Source organism: Prenolepis imparis, unplaced genomic scaffold (genome assembly GCF_030444845.1).
Source record: "Prenolepis imparis isolate NDT839.2.m4 unplaced genomic scaffold, iyPreImpa1.0 SCAF_13, whole genome shotgun sequence".
Lineage (NCBI taxonomy): Eukaryota > Metazoa > Arthropoda > Insecta > Hymenoptera > Formicidae > Prenolepis > Prenolepis imparis.
Window position 1 is genome coordinate 992,902 of NW_028141171.1, and position 15,476 is coordinate 1,008,377.

Sequence of the window (15,476 nt, forward strand, 5' to 3'; positions counted from 1 at the left end):
TAGAATTTACACTAAAAATAATGGTAATCGTGAGACAATATGGTATGGAAAAAATTTTATGAAAATTTCTCTGATTAATATTTATCACATTAAAAATAATAATATCTATCATAATAAAATATAAAATATGTTTGATTAATTTTACTATGCAGTTTAGTATTAATCAGAGAAATTTTCAAAAAATTCTTTCCATACCATATTGTCCCATGATTATCATGATTCTCAGGGTAAATTCTAAGAGAAAATTCTCTCTGATTGCGTGAGTGTATTCATCAAAGTGTCGATAATACAATTTATAAAAAAAGAATCGTTTATTATTCGGTGTGTCACGGCGTGTCAACGTCTGTGTCAACGTCAACGTTGTGATCCATTCCAGTCGTACAATTATTCATCAGAAGACATCTCTATAAGGTAAGAATAAGTAAGAGAGAGAGATAGAGAGAGAAAGAGGGTGTATGTACACACGCACACACACACACACACATCGCGTGGAGATAACAGCTGATCGCAACGAGCGCTTCGCGTAATCGCCCGCGTCGGATGAGTTGCGCCGCTCCTGCCTACCGGCCGTACTCGTGCCGTAATTCGCTAACTATTTTCTTTTATAACTTAAAAACTAAGCTTCGGATAAAATTTTGGCAAAGGAAAAATCGTCTTAGAATTCATTCAGGAATACGACATTTTAAGGACAAACGGTTGTTTCGAATCACCCTGTATATGTAATTATTGTGCAGGCGAATTTCGTAAAGGCCTAATACCTGCATATTGCATTTTGAATAATCTTTTTACAGATGTTGTGCCCGAAATAATATCTCTTAATACATTTGAAAAAATTCTTATACAGAGAGCTAAAGCATTTCAAACTATTCTCAAAATGGGAACTGTTATGAATAAAAAATTGCCTCAAAGGCAAATGATGCCAAAAGTTAAAGGTAGAACATTTCATTTACCGCTTCCATTACAAGAAACGATGAATAAATTATGTTCTACTACTGATCCAATAAACGTTAATCACGAATTATATATCTTAGTTAGAGGTGTTCCAACAAAATCAAAGATTATTTGGGAAGAGATAGTTAGTGTTAAAAAAGTATTTGACGCTTTAACGTGGTTAAAGCATAACAACGCTTTATACTCTGACATTATACTGCCAAATAATCACAATGAATTACGTTTGGAATTAAAAAAATTAGTATTCCAAATAGAAGAGACAGAAGAAAATAATACAGAAACAATATTGGATGACAAGTCTAAATTAAATAATTCGATAAAAAAGAAAAATGATATGGAAGATATGTTAGAAGATCAACAAAAAGCAATGTTAACTCAAATTACTGACAAAAATGATGGCTATTACGAACAATATACTATCTATCCCTTATATGAAAAAAAGCAAATAAAACTGCGACAAGTTTATATCAAATGTTAAAAATTCAAGATTTGCCTTTGGAGAATCGTGAAAAATGTTTAGATTTAATGTATTTTCCAGATATGTACCCTTTTGGCATTAATGGACAACATGAGACTAGACAAGTCAAACTTTATGATCATGAATTTATTAAATGTCGTTTGACATCTAAACATTCGCAATACAGATTAAATCAACAATACTTATTTTATTTATTGAATGATGCAAATATCCGTCAATTAAGTCGTGGAATTTTTCATAAAATAAACGTAACTAATCCGCGAGTTCGTTATACAGCTGCAGAATATTTAGACGCAATGTGCAAAGAATTGTTGGAATCTAATCTGAATACAATATTTTCGACACTTCGAAATACGGAACAATATTGGCGTAGACCGAGAAGTAATTTAAATTGTATGACACAGCATTATGGACCTGCGACATGGTTTTTAACATTAAGTCCGAGTGAATGGTTATGGAAAGATTTAGGTGAATATATTCGTGAAGTAAATGGATGGCATGACGCTTCTTTATGCATTAGCACACTTATTGCTAGAGATCCTGTATCAACATCCAGGTTTCTTGATAATAAATTTCGGGTAATGCTTGATTTTATTAATTCCCAAGATAATCCAATTGGAGAAGTAACGCACTATTTCTGGCGACGAGAATACCAAGGTAGAGGTATACAACATTTCCACTTATTAATTTGGGTTAAAAATGCACCGATTTTCGGTGAATCTACTATGGAAGAAGTCTCCAAATTTATTTTACAACATACCTATAAGCTGTAAAATGCCGGATAAAAATATTTCGCCATTATTATACAGGCATGTTAATACGCATCAGCGACATATACATAACGATTATTGTCTTCGCTCTAAAAAAGTAGGACGTAAAGTTATTTGTCGGTGTCGTTTTGGATTTCCTCGTCCCGTTACTGAAACTTTGAATATGAGAGATGTGGCAACTTCAATGGCAGGTAGAAAACAATTGAAACATAAAAGTAGGCTTTACGATCTTCCTCGAATGGATAATGAAGTTAATATAAATAATTATAATCCTGTTCTTCTTACTGTATGGGAAGGTAATATGGATATACAATTTATTGGTGAAAAATCATCGCTACTTACTTGGTACATTACTAAATATATGAATAAAGCGGGAAAAAGTGAGTTGTCTGATGCTATCCTTAGTAAGACTAATAATAATAATAATAAATCACTAGCGAGTTATCTTTGGAATATTGCTTTGCGATTTACGAATAATAGAGAATGTGGAGCTTTGGAAGCTGCTGATACATTGTTAGGTATTCCTTTGTATGGAACTGATCGAAATACAACTTTCAAGTTAGATGTTAACCAAATACGATATAGAAAATTAAAAAGTCGCAAACAAATTGAAGCTCTTGATGCTGATTCTACAGATATATTTTATCCATATTTAATAGATAATTATTATCCATATAGATCATATGAACTAGAAAATATGTCTCTTTATGAATTTGCACAATGATATCTCGAAAATCAAACCGAAAAATAAGAATATTGAATATTATAAAATAAGTAATGGTTATTATCTTAAACGGGGGGCGACAGCGTGGACATCTTATTAATCATTATAGTTATGATGTTAATACACAGCCGAAAAATTATTTCTTTGCGTTATTGCTTATGTTTAAACCATGGAGAGAATTAGAGGATCTTAGAAATAAATGTGATACTTATGCCGAGTTGTTTCACAAAGTAAAACTGCATCTTGTAGAAGCATTGCAATATCATGAAAAATTAGAAGAATTGCAAAAAGCATTTAAAGCTGCAAAACAGTTAGTTCAGCAATATCTAGACGATTTACAAAAACAGCAGTCTCAGGATGATCCTAAAAATGCGATAGGTGTTCAAAATACAGAGGCTGGTGAAGCAATGCAAGATTTCAAAGATCTTGGTGAGTAATTCGAGAAATTGATGTAATAGCTGAAATGATAGCAAAATTAAATACGGATAAAAAACGAGTATTCGATAAAGTTATCAATACTGTAGAATCAGATAACTCGATTTTACGATTATATGTTAGTGGAGAAGGTAGTACTGGAAAAAGTTTCTTAATCAAAACTATTAAATGCTGGATAAAACAAAATCTCGACAAAGATACTGCTGTAGCAGCATTTACTGGTATAGCAGCATTTAATATAGATGGTTTGACAGTTCATAGATTGCTTCAATTACCCGTTGAACATGGTCATACTCCTAAGTATAAACAATTATCTGATCATGTATTGAAAGTTTTACGAGCAGAACTTAAAGATGCTATTCTTTTTATAATTGATGAAGTGTCAATAATATCTAATTTAACTTTACTGTACATACATCTTCGATTGTCTGAAATATTTGACTCTAATGATTGCGATGATGGTTGGTTTTTGGTCAAAAACACATTCTTTTATTTGGAGACTTGCTTCAATTGCCTCCTGTACATGAAGATCCTATTTTTGTACAGTTTGTAACAATACCCCCCGTTACCCGGCCGATTACCGCCGGAAGGCTGCGCCCGGCGAACACCGGCCGGGCAATGCAGCAGGCGCGATGCGCCACATTTTAATTATACATTGTTAGGGCTCACACGAAAAACAGTTCGATGAGACGAATAATGCTACATTATCCACTTTAAAGTTGAGGCTTTACCCGTTAAAATGCGCCCAGAAACATTGTTCTACGACCTCTCTAAGCCGAGATATGGCTTCTTAAAAATCATCAAATTTTGCAAGTTAAAGCGCTTCCCTAATTGTTTTGCGTAGTATGGTATAGTATATATATATATATATATATTTATTCTTTCCCTTGGGGATTGAAGGCGCTTTTCAGAGGAGCGTACCCGAACCTCTCACAAATAGTACATTTATAACCATCAGCTCCAATTCTCTCGATAGACAAACAACCTTTCACATTTCTATAATATAAATCCGCCTTTTTACACTATGAGATCGCCGCTTACTTAAATTAACTTACATCTACAGCTTTACCGCCTTACCGCTATCTTATTACTAACTTATCTAACTGTTTAACCTATCAAGAGAGAGAGATAACTATCCCTAACTTACCCTACGGCTTCCGATTCCATCACACACTCTTTTCACTCCACATTCATCCTTCTACCTTTCCGTCATCCTCCTCTACCCTTCCTCTACCTTTCCTCCCTTCCCTTACCCTCCCTTTTCCCCTCAAGCTCCCTCATCCACCCTTCTCCTCCCCCTTCCTGCCAAAATCTCCCTCACTCTCTCCCACCAGTTTCCTATCTCCCCCCCCATACACTCTTCCAACACATGTTCCCATTTCTCTTCTCCTCCCCCACAAATCCTACACACCCTTTTTTCCTCTTCTTCCCAATACCTTGCTCCTCTCATCTCATTGTTCAGCCTGAATCTAATCACCCTTCTCCATCTGTTTTCACCCCATCCTTTCCTTAGGTACGCCGGCATTCCTTCCTCCTTTATTTCTCTATACCATTTATTGTAACTCGACTTCCTAATCTGTTCCCATCTTTCTTCCCTTTGCAATTCCCTGTCCCGTTGCTCCCACCCTTCATACACTTCCTCTCCTCTCCTTCTCCTTTCCTCCATCTCCCTCACTTCTTTTCCCCTGTTTCAAAAAACGTTTTCCTTTCCTCTTCCCACTTTGATAGATCCCTTCCCTCCCCTATCCTTCTTTTCAACTCCTCAAAACATTTCCTTGCCAAACTTCCACCCCTCCCCTCTTCCAATTTCCTTTCGAACCCTACTGCTCTCTTTCCTACCCCCATTCTAAATTTATCCTTCCCTATCTCCTCCCTCACCATGTATCCTGGCGTACACCAGTCCACTCCTAACGTCCACTTAACCCACCTTTCCTGCATCGCTTCCACTTCCTTCCTCTCCTTCCAGCCCCATATTTCTGCCCCGAACTCCATTACCGTCCCTACCAGCCTTTCACACAGCCATATTCTCCTTTCCCAATCTCCCGCAAACCTCCTCTTACCTATCCCCCATACCTGTCTTATTATCGCCTCCGCCTTCCTTACTCTGTCCCTTACGTGTGCTTCCTGCCCCCCGTTCTTCTTCAATCTGTATCCCAGGTAGGTAAACTCCTTCACCTCTTCCAAAAGCTTCCCCTTCCATCTCCATTTCACACTCTTTATCCTTCCCCCTCCCTTTCTGAACCTCATTACCTTAGTCTTTCCAACATTAATCTCCAGCTTCTTCCTATTCAAATATCCCTCCAGCTTCCCCAACATGTGCTTCATTCCTTCCTCATTCTCCGCTAACAGAACCATATCATCTGCATACGCCAGACAATGCACTTTTTCCTCTCCCAATTTCACTCCCTCCCATCACCCCTTCCTCATCACCTCCTCCACGTCTGCCAGTACCAGATTAAATAGGAGAGGGCTCATAGGACACCCCTGTCTTACCCCTCTCGCCGTCCAAAAACTCTCCCAGCGTCCCCCCTACCCTCACTCTACTACTTGTTTTTCTGTATACCTCTTCAATCCTATTCCTTAACCCTTTTCTAACTCCTCTTTCCCTCATAGCCTCCATTAATACCTCCCTATCCACCGAGTCAAATGCCGCCTTCAAATCCACAAACATAGCTATCACTAATCCCCCTTTCCTCTCTAACTGTCTATTCACCAAGTAATTCAGCACATATATATTATCTATAACCCCCATCCCCTTTCTAAAAGTCTGATTCGGTGGAATCATTCCCTTATCCTCCACCTCCTCCTTCAACCTCTCCGTTAAAATTCCTACATACACCTTATATATCGTCGGCATCAGCGTCACTCCCCTATAATCCTCTACCTTGTCCCCCGTTCCCTTTTTCACCAGTGGCACTATTATTCCTTCCTTCCATTGCTCCGGCCATCCTTCCCCCCTCCATACCCTATTGCAAAGCCTCCACATCCATTCCTCCACCCCCTCCACGCCAAATATATATATATATTCTTTATGCCCGTTTCCTCCAACGTGGTTCAGTTCAGCGTTCAACTGAACTGCGTTCAACTTTGATCGCAGTTTAATCTTCGATCAACTTGTTTTGCTTTCCACCAACTTTATTTTCGTTACGATTAACTAAACGTATACCTTATGCGTGCTAACTCAAACTATATTTGTATTGAATGTGATTGGTGCATATCACTAGCGGATCCTGGGGGGGGGGGTTAACCCTCCCCCCCTTGGAAATTAAAAGAAAGTTTTGCTGAATTTGTTTAAAAAATATAAGTAAAGAAAAACAAACATTAAAGAGCTATCGACGTCGTTAATCCTGGAAAAAATAAAAGCTAATCATGAAACTAAAAATATTAAGAATATTTTATTGACCAACACTGGCTAAGACTAATTCTTATATTATAAGACTTTATTTGGGAATAATCTCAATTCGAGATTTAATTTCCCGAATCCCCTCTAACCTCCCTATAGAATTATAGGCGAGAAAAATATAGATCCGAAAGTCGCTGAATCGGGAATCAAACCCGAGACCTTTCGCTTGCCGGGCGACTGCTCTCACCATCTGAGCTATTCAGACCCTTCGATTCTATACTTTTCTCTGCCTTGATAAACAATTCCAATCAACACATTATTAGGTCCAGGTGTAAATAACAATATGTAAGATGTGATTTGCCAGTCGAATTTTTAAAACAAGGTTAAGAATATTTTATTGACCAACACTGGCTAAGACTAATTCTTATATTATAAGACTTAGTCTTATTCTTAGCGAAAGGTCTCGGGTTCGATTCCCGATTCAGCGACTTTCGGATCTATATTTTTCTCGCCTATAATTCTATAGGGGGGTTAGAGGGGATTCGGGAAATTAAATCTCGAATTGAGATTATTCCCAAATAAAGTCTTATAATATAAGAATTAGTCTTAGCCAGTGTTGGTCAATAAAATATTCTTAACCTTGTTTTAAAAATTCGACTGGCAAATCACATCTTACATATTGTTAAAAATATTAAATAAAATAATTTTGCAAAACCCCCCCCACTATCGACGTCAGGATCCGCTAGTGGTGCATATAGTTAAGGGCGGAATTTTGTTTAACTTGCTAAAAATAGCTTTTGTGAATTTTTTTTATAAAACAATTTTATGGATCTGTTTGAAACTTTTATAGTATTTTATTAAATTTTTAAAAAAGTAAAAAAAGTAATTAAGAAATTTCTTATGTGTATATTCGTAGACTTCTAATTGATGAAATAAATGAATAGGTAAAAAAAATCACGGAAAAAATTGATAAAAATTAAATTATAAAATGAGGATAAATAAAAATAATTAAATACACACACATTTCAGATTATAATAAAAAATATTATTTTAAGCTTTAAATAATTAGTTGATTAGTTGTGATGAAAATGTGTTCAAAAATATTTGTAATTTTAACAAGTAAATATAAGTTGTAAAGTAAAAGAAATGGACAGTAATTAATAATTATTTTGTGGAGAAATCAAAATATATTAATGAAATGCACATAGAAATTTTCTAATAAAAATCAAAATACAATAAAAATTGTCCTCAACGAAATTGCTTATCTGAGGCTGCTTGATTGCTCACATGAAATGGTGTTTTCTCTCGATTGCATTGGTAAACCAATTGTCATGTTTATTCTGCTGCGAGGAGAGAAGAAAAATTAATCCAAATATAATATTAAAGTCAGCATTTATAGACGGATCTAACATTGAAAATTGTCTTAAAGTCTATAACCGGATAAGATAGTAAAAAGTGCCCCCGTGCGAAATGATTTAAATTTAAAAGTATTTGCACAATACTTCTAAACTAAAAAGAAAAGTTTTTTAACGGTTCATAACCCTTCGTCCCTTCTCTTTCCTACATAGTAAAAACATGTTTTTTTTTAAATTTAATTTTTTTAACGTGTTTATCCTTATTCTTGAGTAGTAAGTGGGCACGTATGGCCCGTCATAACAAACCCCCACCACTCGGCCACTGGCGCCGTCCCCCCACCACTCGGTCCCTGACGCTGTCAGATATGGCCCGTCAAACTAACCCTCCCCCACCACTCGGCCGTGGCCTCTAGAGAGGGGAATGGTGGGGGGAATGCCGATTGGTCACGCGGGTGAGATAAAAAAGGGTAATAAAATGTATTTGCATAGGTCCCGGTGCGTCGAAGGAAATCTTCGATAATAATTACGGTAAGAAATAATTGAAAAGGAAGATTATGCAATATTATATTTAAGTAAACGACTAATGACATGACAGAGGGGTGACAAAATTATCCGACAAAATAACGATAAAATGCTGAAATCGCCGTGGTATACCGAAATCATTGTAGGGAGTATGACATCCCCGTCTACCTCTTGCAGTAGAGCGAATGGGCACCGGCGTCCATGTATAGCGCTGAAAAAAATTAACACAAGCATTTATTTCGGCCGAGCGCTTACTCAGCGTCGCATTGGCAGATATCGTTGGTAACGAAGGAAACAAAAAGATATACAAAAAATACAATCGGCCAGCGTCCGTAATTATGCCTAACCGATTACTCCACATCGACGGGTACTATCGGCGCCTCAGGTAACAAAAAGAGTTCTAATAAAAAACACGTGCATTAGCATTCTAGTAAACAATATAGTTAGGAAGTGTAGTATGGACATTTGTTGGATAATAAAACATATATGATCAGGCATGAGAATCTGAGACACAATATTGAGACAGCTGCTGTTATCGAGGTCGTAAATTACGCTTTAAAGTTTTTTAAAAGATCGAGTTTCTGTTTTGCTATGAGGTTAGAGAATGTGAGAAAAATAACAAAAAATACAAGTAAAAAAGTTTCACACACATTTATTATTACTAATTTCTTCATATAAATTGATATTACAAATACATAATGTTTAAAGCGATACATAAAAGTATTTTATTGAAATTACTGAATTACATATGATATCAGCTAGCAACTACGTTAAAACGTTTCTTACTTCAACGAAGAAAAATTTTGCGAAATAAATGTACGACTAATTGGTCGTTGTGTTCGCAATTTTCGATAAAAAGAGTAAGAAACTGATTAAGATCGTAACCGACAGACATATAATATAGAAATACACAACTATATTGTCCGCAAGTTTGTGAAAAAAATCCTTGTAGTTGTCGAGTGTTCCATCGGTGGATGATGGAGTTTCGCCGAAGACGAAGGAGAAATCCGGGCTCCAGGGGTGGTATTCCATAGCTGTCGAAGTAGGTGCCTGTTCCGTGTTTATCGAGGAAAAAGGCGACCCAATGTTCTCCAGGTCGATTATGATCGTCTGTATTAGCGACGATAGCCGTCGACCTCGTCCACACCCTCGGAACTCTGTCTGCGGGATAGACACCCACATGCCTGACATCGATATGGCGCAATGCTCATAGAATTTCGCAAGAGTTCATTTTTTTGGTACAAAGACGAACGCGTGGATCCTGGTATTATTTGAATAACTTCGGTTTTTATTTCTCCCACTGTAACGTTTTCGCTCGTCGATTTGAGCTTCGCAAGTCTTTCTTCTTTTTCTTCTTCTTTTTCAATCGCCTGCTCGGCTCTCGACAATTTTTTTATCTCTAATACATTATCCGTTTGAGTTTTAATATTATGAATTAGAATGGAATTGCCATTTACGTTGCTAGCAGAATAATCCTTGTCGCAGCTGGTTTTCACGCTTTCGTAGCCGCCGTTGTCGTCGCTGTCGCTCAATTGATAATTTTCGGGGGAACTACAAGTATCGGGTTGACTTACGCTGAGAATATCGCTGCTGCCGCTATTATTTTGATCGAGTAGCCAACGTTTCAATTTGTAAGCGTTATGTAACGCGCAATGAAAGATTTTTCGAATTCCGTGATGAGCGCAATATTGTCCGCACTCTCCCTCTAACATTAGATTTTTGAATGCTGGAGAGATACCTTCCAAATTATATATCTCTCTGGAAAGTAGATTTCGCAAGTAGTGAGCTTTTTCACTGCCTCTAACGTAAATGTGTCGCGTGTGTCTTATAATTTCACGTAAATGCAATGTAAAATATTTTGGATTAGTCTCGCCGTCGAACCATTCGATCCCATGATAATTTCGTGTGAGCCAGCAGTTTTGTCGTCTTACTTTTTCGGGTAATTCAGTGAACGGATGCGGAGGCATCATAATCCAGTGATCGACGATCGACGCGTTAATCGCAACAACCGCGACTTCCTTGGGAAGAAACTTCTCGCTCGCATCGCGGAAGCCTTGTATGTCGATGACTATATCCATATTGCGAAGAAAAAACTTATACGTTTTTGCTGGCGAGGTTTAAGCTTTTCACGAACCGTCGACGAGAGCGTCTCGAAGGAAACTGATATTTCTTTTCGTTACAAGTTTTTTTCTCGTGAAACGCATCGGTGAATGAAAGTGGAGGAGGGTGGGGATAAGAAAAATACGTAAAAATTTTTAATCGAATATGTTGCAACGAGAGGCATACTGTAATAAAAAATTTAACCGGAAAAATCGACAATGACTTGACGAGACGAGTCGATTTCTATTACATTATCAAATTCTGCGTAAACAATACAGTTAATTGTCTCGGTGAGCGCCTTTTCGAAACGTACCTCTAATCGTAAACTACCGTGTCTCACGAGATTCCAATGAGCGGCGCAATTAGCGGACAAATCTGGTGTGAGATCAAAAGCAAAAAGAGTGTATCCCTTGGAATAATCATCTCTATTTATAGAATTTCCCTCGTTTAAGAAATGGATGCCCGTTCCCGAAAAGAGGGTTAATAAGCATCGACGTAAAGCGATTCTTCCGGCGAGAAAATCGGCTGTAACGGTCTACTAGGAATTTGTGTACCGTCTACTTACAGAGAGAAGAAATTTATGCTGTAATTTTTAAAATTAAACGGATTTAATTTTCTATCTCCATTAAATGCTTTGTTATTAACGAAACCGACTATTATTCGTTTCGGCAGTTGTCCGAGTATTACGTTATCTAATGATTCCCCCACAATACCACTGTGAATCGTAAATGTTTTAATCTCGACTCTCGTAAGCGGATATTTAGCCGTAACTTTACTCAGCATTCTAGCATGTGCGAGTAACATTCTGGCACTTAGTTTCGCTCTTCTCACTAGCAAACTGGCATCGAGAATATGTATTTTCGACATGCTGTTGCTTTCCATGAGACAAAATGAATCTTTCGAGCGGACGAATCTTAATCTTACTTCCACGCCGTTAATTAAGAATTTGTCTTGATTGAAAACGTCGCAATTCAGATATCCTATAAGATCTATCGCTCGCCCGTTGCGAATGTAATGGGCGCGTCTCACGAGAGCGGTATTGCCTTTCGATTCCAGCGATTCGTCCATGCGACCCGGTGTGTCCGCGTCCCATAGACACGAGATTAGATGGGAAGTTTTTGCTGAAGAGGAATAATTTAACAATGCCTCGATGTACGCGCGGTACGCGTAAGCGTTGTTTGGAGGCGACACGAGCTTTTGATTGAAATACACGTCGATCTGATTGAAGATGGAATGAAGTAAATGATTTACGGGTCCTACGACGGTCTCTGCGGCTGCGCCGGTTGTTCCTGGAGCTCGAGCCGTTGAATCGTCGCCCGATTTCACGCGCACGCGAAGACTCAGCAGGGTATGCGTGAGATCTAGATATTCTTCTCCGTGACCAGGGACGACGAATTCTATCGGTGAATCGTCCGAGAGAGAGATCACGGGTTTGTAATGAATCCATTGCGAGCTCTCGATACTAGTCTGTGGGCCGGTTGTTCCAACTTTTTGGTAGATTTACCTGTGATTTACTCCTTAGGTAAATATTAATAACTGTTTTTTCATCTATTGGTAAAGTTTACCTACGGGTTAAATTGTTATTACCAAGAGGTAATTTTACTCGGTACTCCAACCACCGAGTAAGGCCTCTATTTGACAGGTAAAGTGAAGATCTTAGGTTATGTTTTACATAATTGAGAATAATGTGACATTTTAGGTTCTGTTTTAGTTAAGGTTAAAATATGGCTTTAGATGTATATGCAGAACTTTTAGAACATGAGAACGATGAAGAAGATTATGATATATTAATTTTGATTCGCAAACCATATACTATTCGACCACGGCCAGATCTTATAAATATGTATGATGAAAACGAATTTATTGCACGATTTAGATTGTGTAAAGAAACAGTTCTTAGAATAGTTGATCTTATTCGTGATAAAATACAAACAAAAACGATGAGATAAGTACAATTAATAAAATAAAGTAATAGAATATTTATTATAATTTTATTATAAAATATAGTTGTTTATAATATAATTAACTTACGTCTTTTTTTAGAAACAATGCTATAACACCATTACATCAGTTATTATTGACGTTACGTTTTTATGCAACTGGAACTTTTCAAATTACTATAGCAGATTTTGCAGGAATTCATGAATCAACTGCGTGTAGAATTATAAAAAAAGTAACAATAGCTTTAGCTTCTGAATGTCATCGTTATATACATTTTCCAGAAAACATAGAAGAAACACGTCAAGAGTTTTACAACATTGCTAAATTTCCACGTGTCATTGGTGCAATAGATTGCACTCATGTTAAAATTCAATCTCCAGGTATAGCAGGCATGTCAAACTCGTTTTGCATTACGGGCCACATGATCTATTTTGTATTAAGCTGAGGGCCGCATGTTTTCAATGTTCCTAGAATAAATAAAATACGATTTTTTAAATTATTATATTTAGTATATTCAATGTATATTATACATAGTCGCTTTATATTTATATCTTATGTTACTTTTTAAAATAAAAATATTTTACGATTTTTTAAATAAAAAAACAAAAATAGAAACTATAATAAAAAATATTTTACTTTTTTTTATAAAAAACAAAAATAGAAACTATAATGAAAAATAAACAAAATCACAATTTAATATTATTTTTTAGAAGATATTTGACATCGTTTTTCACAAAACAATTTTTTTGAAAAGATTTTCAAGAAGTTTCGGCGGGCCGCAGTTTTTTTGTTGGCGGGCCGCATGCGGCCCGCGGGCCGCGTGTTTGACATGCCTGAGGTATAGTAACTAAACTGTAGAATTTATAGATAAGTAAATTAATATTTTAATTAAAATAAAATAAGAATATTGTTATATGTTAATTATAAAATAAAAAAAATTATGTATTATATATAAATTATAAATATGTTTTTATAATTTGTTTAGGTGGAGAAGAGGCAGAAGTTTTTCGAAACAGAAAAGGTATTTTTAGCATTAATGTGCAAGGAGTATGTAACAGTAAATTACAATTTCAAGACATGGTAGCTCGATGGCCTGGTTCAACTCACGATGCTACAATTTTTGATGCTAGTTCTTTACGTGCCAGATTTGTTCAGGGTGAAATGCAAGATGGAATCTTACTAGGAGATAATGGATATCCTTGTACAAAATTTTTAATGACTCCTTTATTGCAAACACATAATCGTGCTGAAGAATTGTATAACGAGTCGCAAATACGCACTCGAAACATTATTGAATGTGCTTTTGGTGTATGGAAACGTAGATTTCCTGTATTAGCAATAGGCATGAGATTGTCCATAGTCACTGTTCAAGCTGTTATAATTGCAACAGCAGTATTACACAATATTGCTCGTCAAATGAACGATCCTGATTCACCAGTTAATTTTGATATAGAACAACTAATTGAAGCACTCGAAAATAATGAAAATGATATAATATAATTTAAAAATTAAATTAAACTCTTATTGTAAAATATAATAATATCTTACATTATTATCATTTATGTTATATGTTTTTATTTTCTTTAAATGTGCATTTGGAATTTCTTCTGAAGCTCGCTTTTTATTCATATAATTTGCATTATTTTCATCATTTAAGTAGATTGCGTTTTCTGTCTATATAAATATATAAATAAATTAGTAATTAAAAGAAAATATATATATATATATATATATTCTGAAAGTGTTATCTTACTTCTTCATTAGCTTCATCAAGTGTTTCATATAGCCACTCATTTTGATCAGTATCATCCAGATTTTGTGATTCATCTATATCATCTGCTTGTACAATTATCTCCAGTTGCAGTTATTTTGTTCATGTTTTGTTCATCTGAAGCATATTATTTAATATAAAATACACATTAAAATAATAAAAAAAATTATAAATTATTTTAAATTATATATATATATATCTAAATTAATACCTAATATTTTATCAGAATCAAAAACAGAAGGCAATCCCTGTATGGTTGAAGGTAAAAAAGATAAGAGGGTTTCTTCTGCAGCAGTAAGTGGCTGTATCTTTGCAGTTCCTCCACCAGTTTTAAACAATTCCATTTTATTTTTGGACAATTTTTTCTTTAAATTCTTTTTCATATCTTTATATTTTGTTTTTACACTTTTTTTCTTTCGATAAGTTTCTCCACAGCGAGAATTTAATTCATCTGTTATTTTTGACCAACACGCATCTTTTTCTCGCCATAGTACTGTCAGTTTTCTTACATTCGATAATGTGTTTATATTTTTTTACGATTTCTATTAGAGTAGTAATTTCATTAGTTGTAAAATTAACACTTCTACCTTCTTTAATCGATTCTTCCATTTTTAGTATAACTGTAAAGTAATGTTAATTATTATTTATAGATTATTTAAATATTTGCTATAGTACACAATATATGTAAATAAATATCCTACTTACACTTTTTGCGTATTAAATTTTAAATAAATAATCTTTTATATTATATATATATATTCTATCACATTATTGTCAAATATCACAATATCTAATAAATATTCCAATAGTGTTAATATAACCTCATTTTTTAGTGACCTGAAGCTAGCATTATATGAAGCGGAAGTGCATTTTCATACTTATCTGCAGGGTAACTACCAATAGATATTTTTATCATGGAACAACATGTTTAATGAAACTTGTCGGTAAACTGATGGGTATATTTTATCTGCAAGGTAGCCACCTATCAGTTAGTGTGATTTTCCCAAGAAGTTGGAACAACCGGCCCTGTGTAGGCGGTAAAGAAAAGAGATCAAGTTCGCTCTTTAAACACTCGTTCGAATGCGT

General features: G+C 35.5%; 2 protein-coding genes across 2 annotated transcripts in view; both read right to left on the bottom strand.

Moving 5' to 3' along the window:
- Positions 1-15,476, bottom strand: part of LOC145944770 (uncharacterized) — a 255,432-nt gene that overhangs the window by 72,291 nt on the left and 167,665 nt on the right. The window lies entirely within an intron of this gene.
- On the bottom strand, positions 9,694-10,656 carry LOC145944713 (uncharacterized). Its single transcript, XM_083053276.1, has one exon. It carries the CDS (start codon positions 10,654-10,656, stop codon positions 9,694-9,696), a length of 963 nt encoding a protein of 320 aa, XP_082909402.1.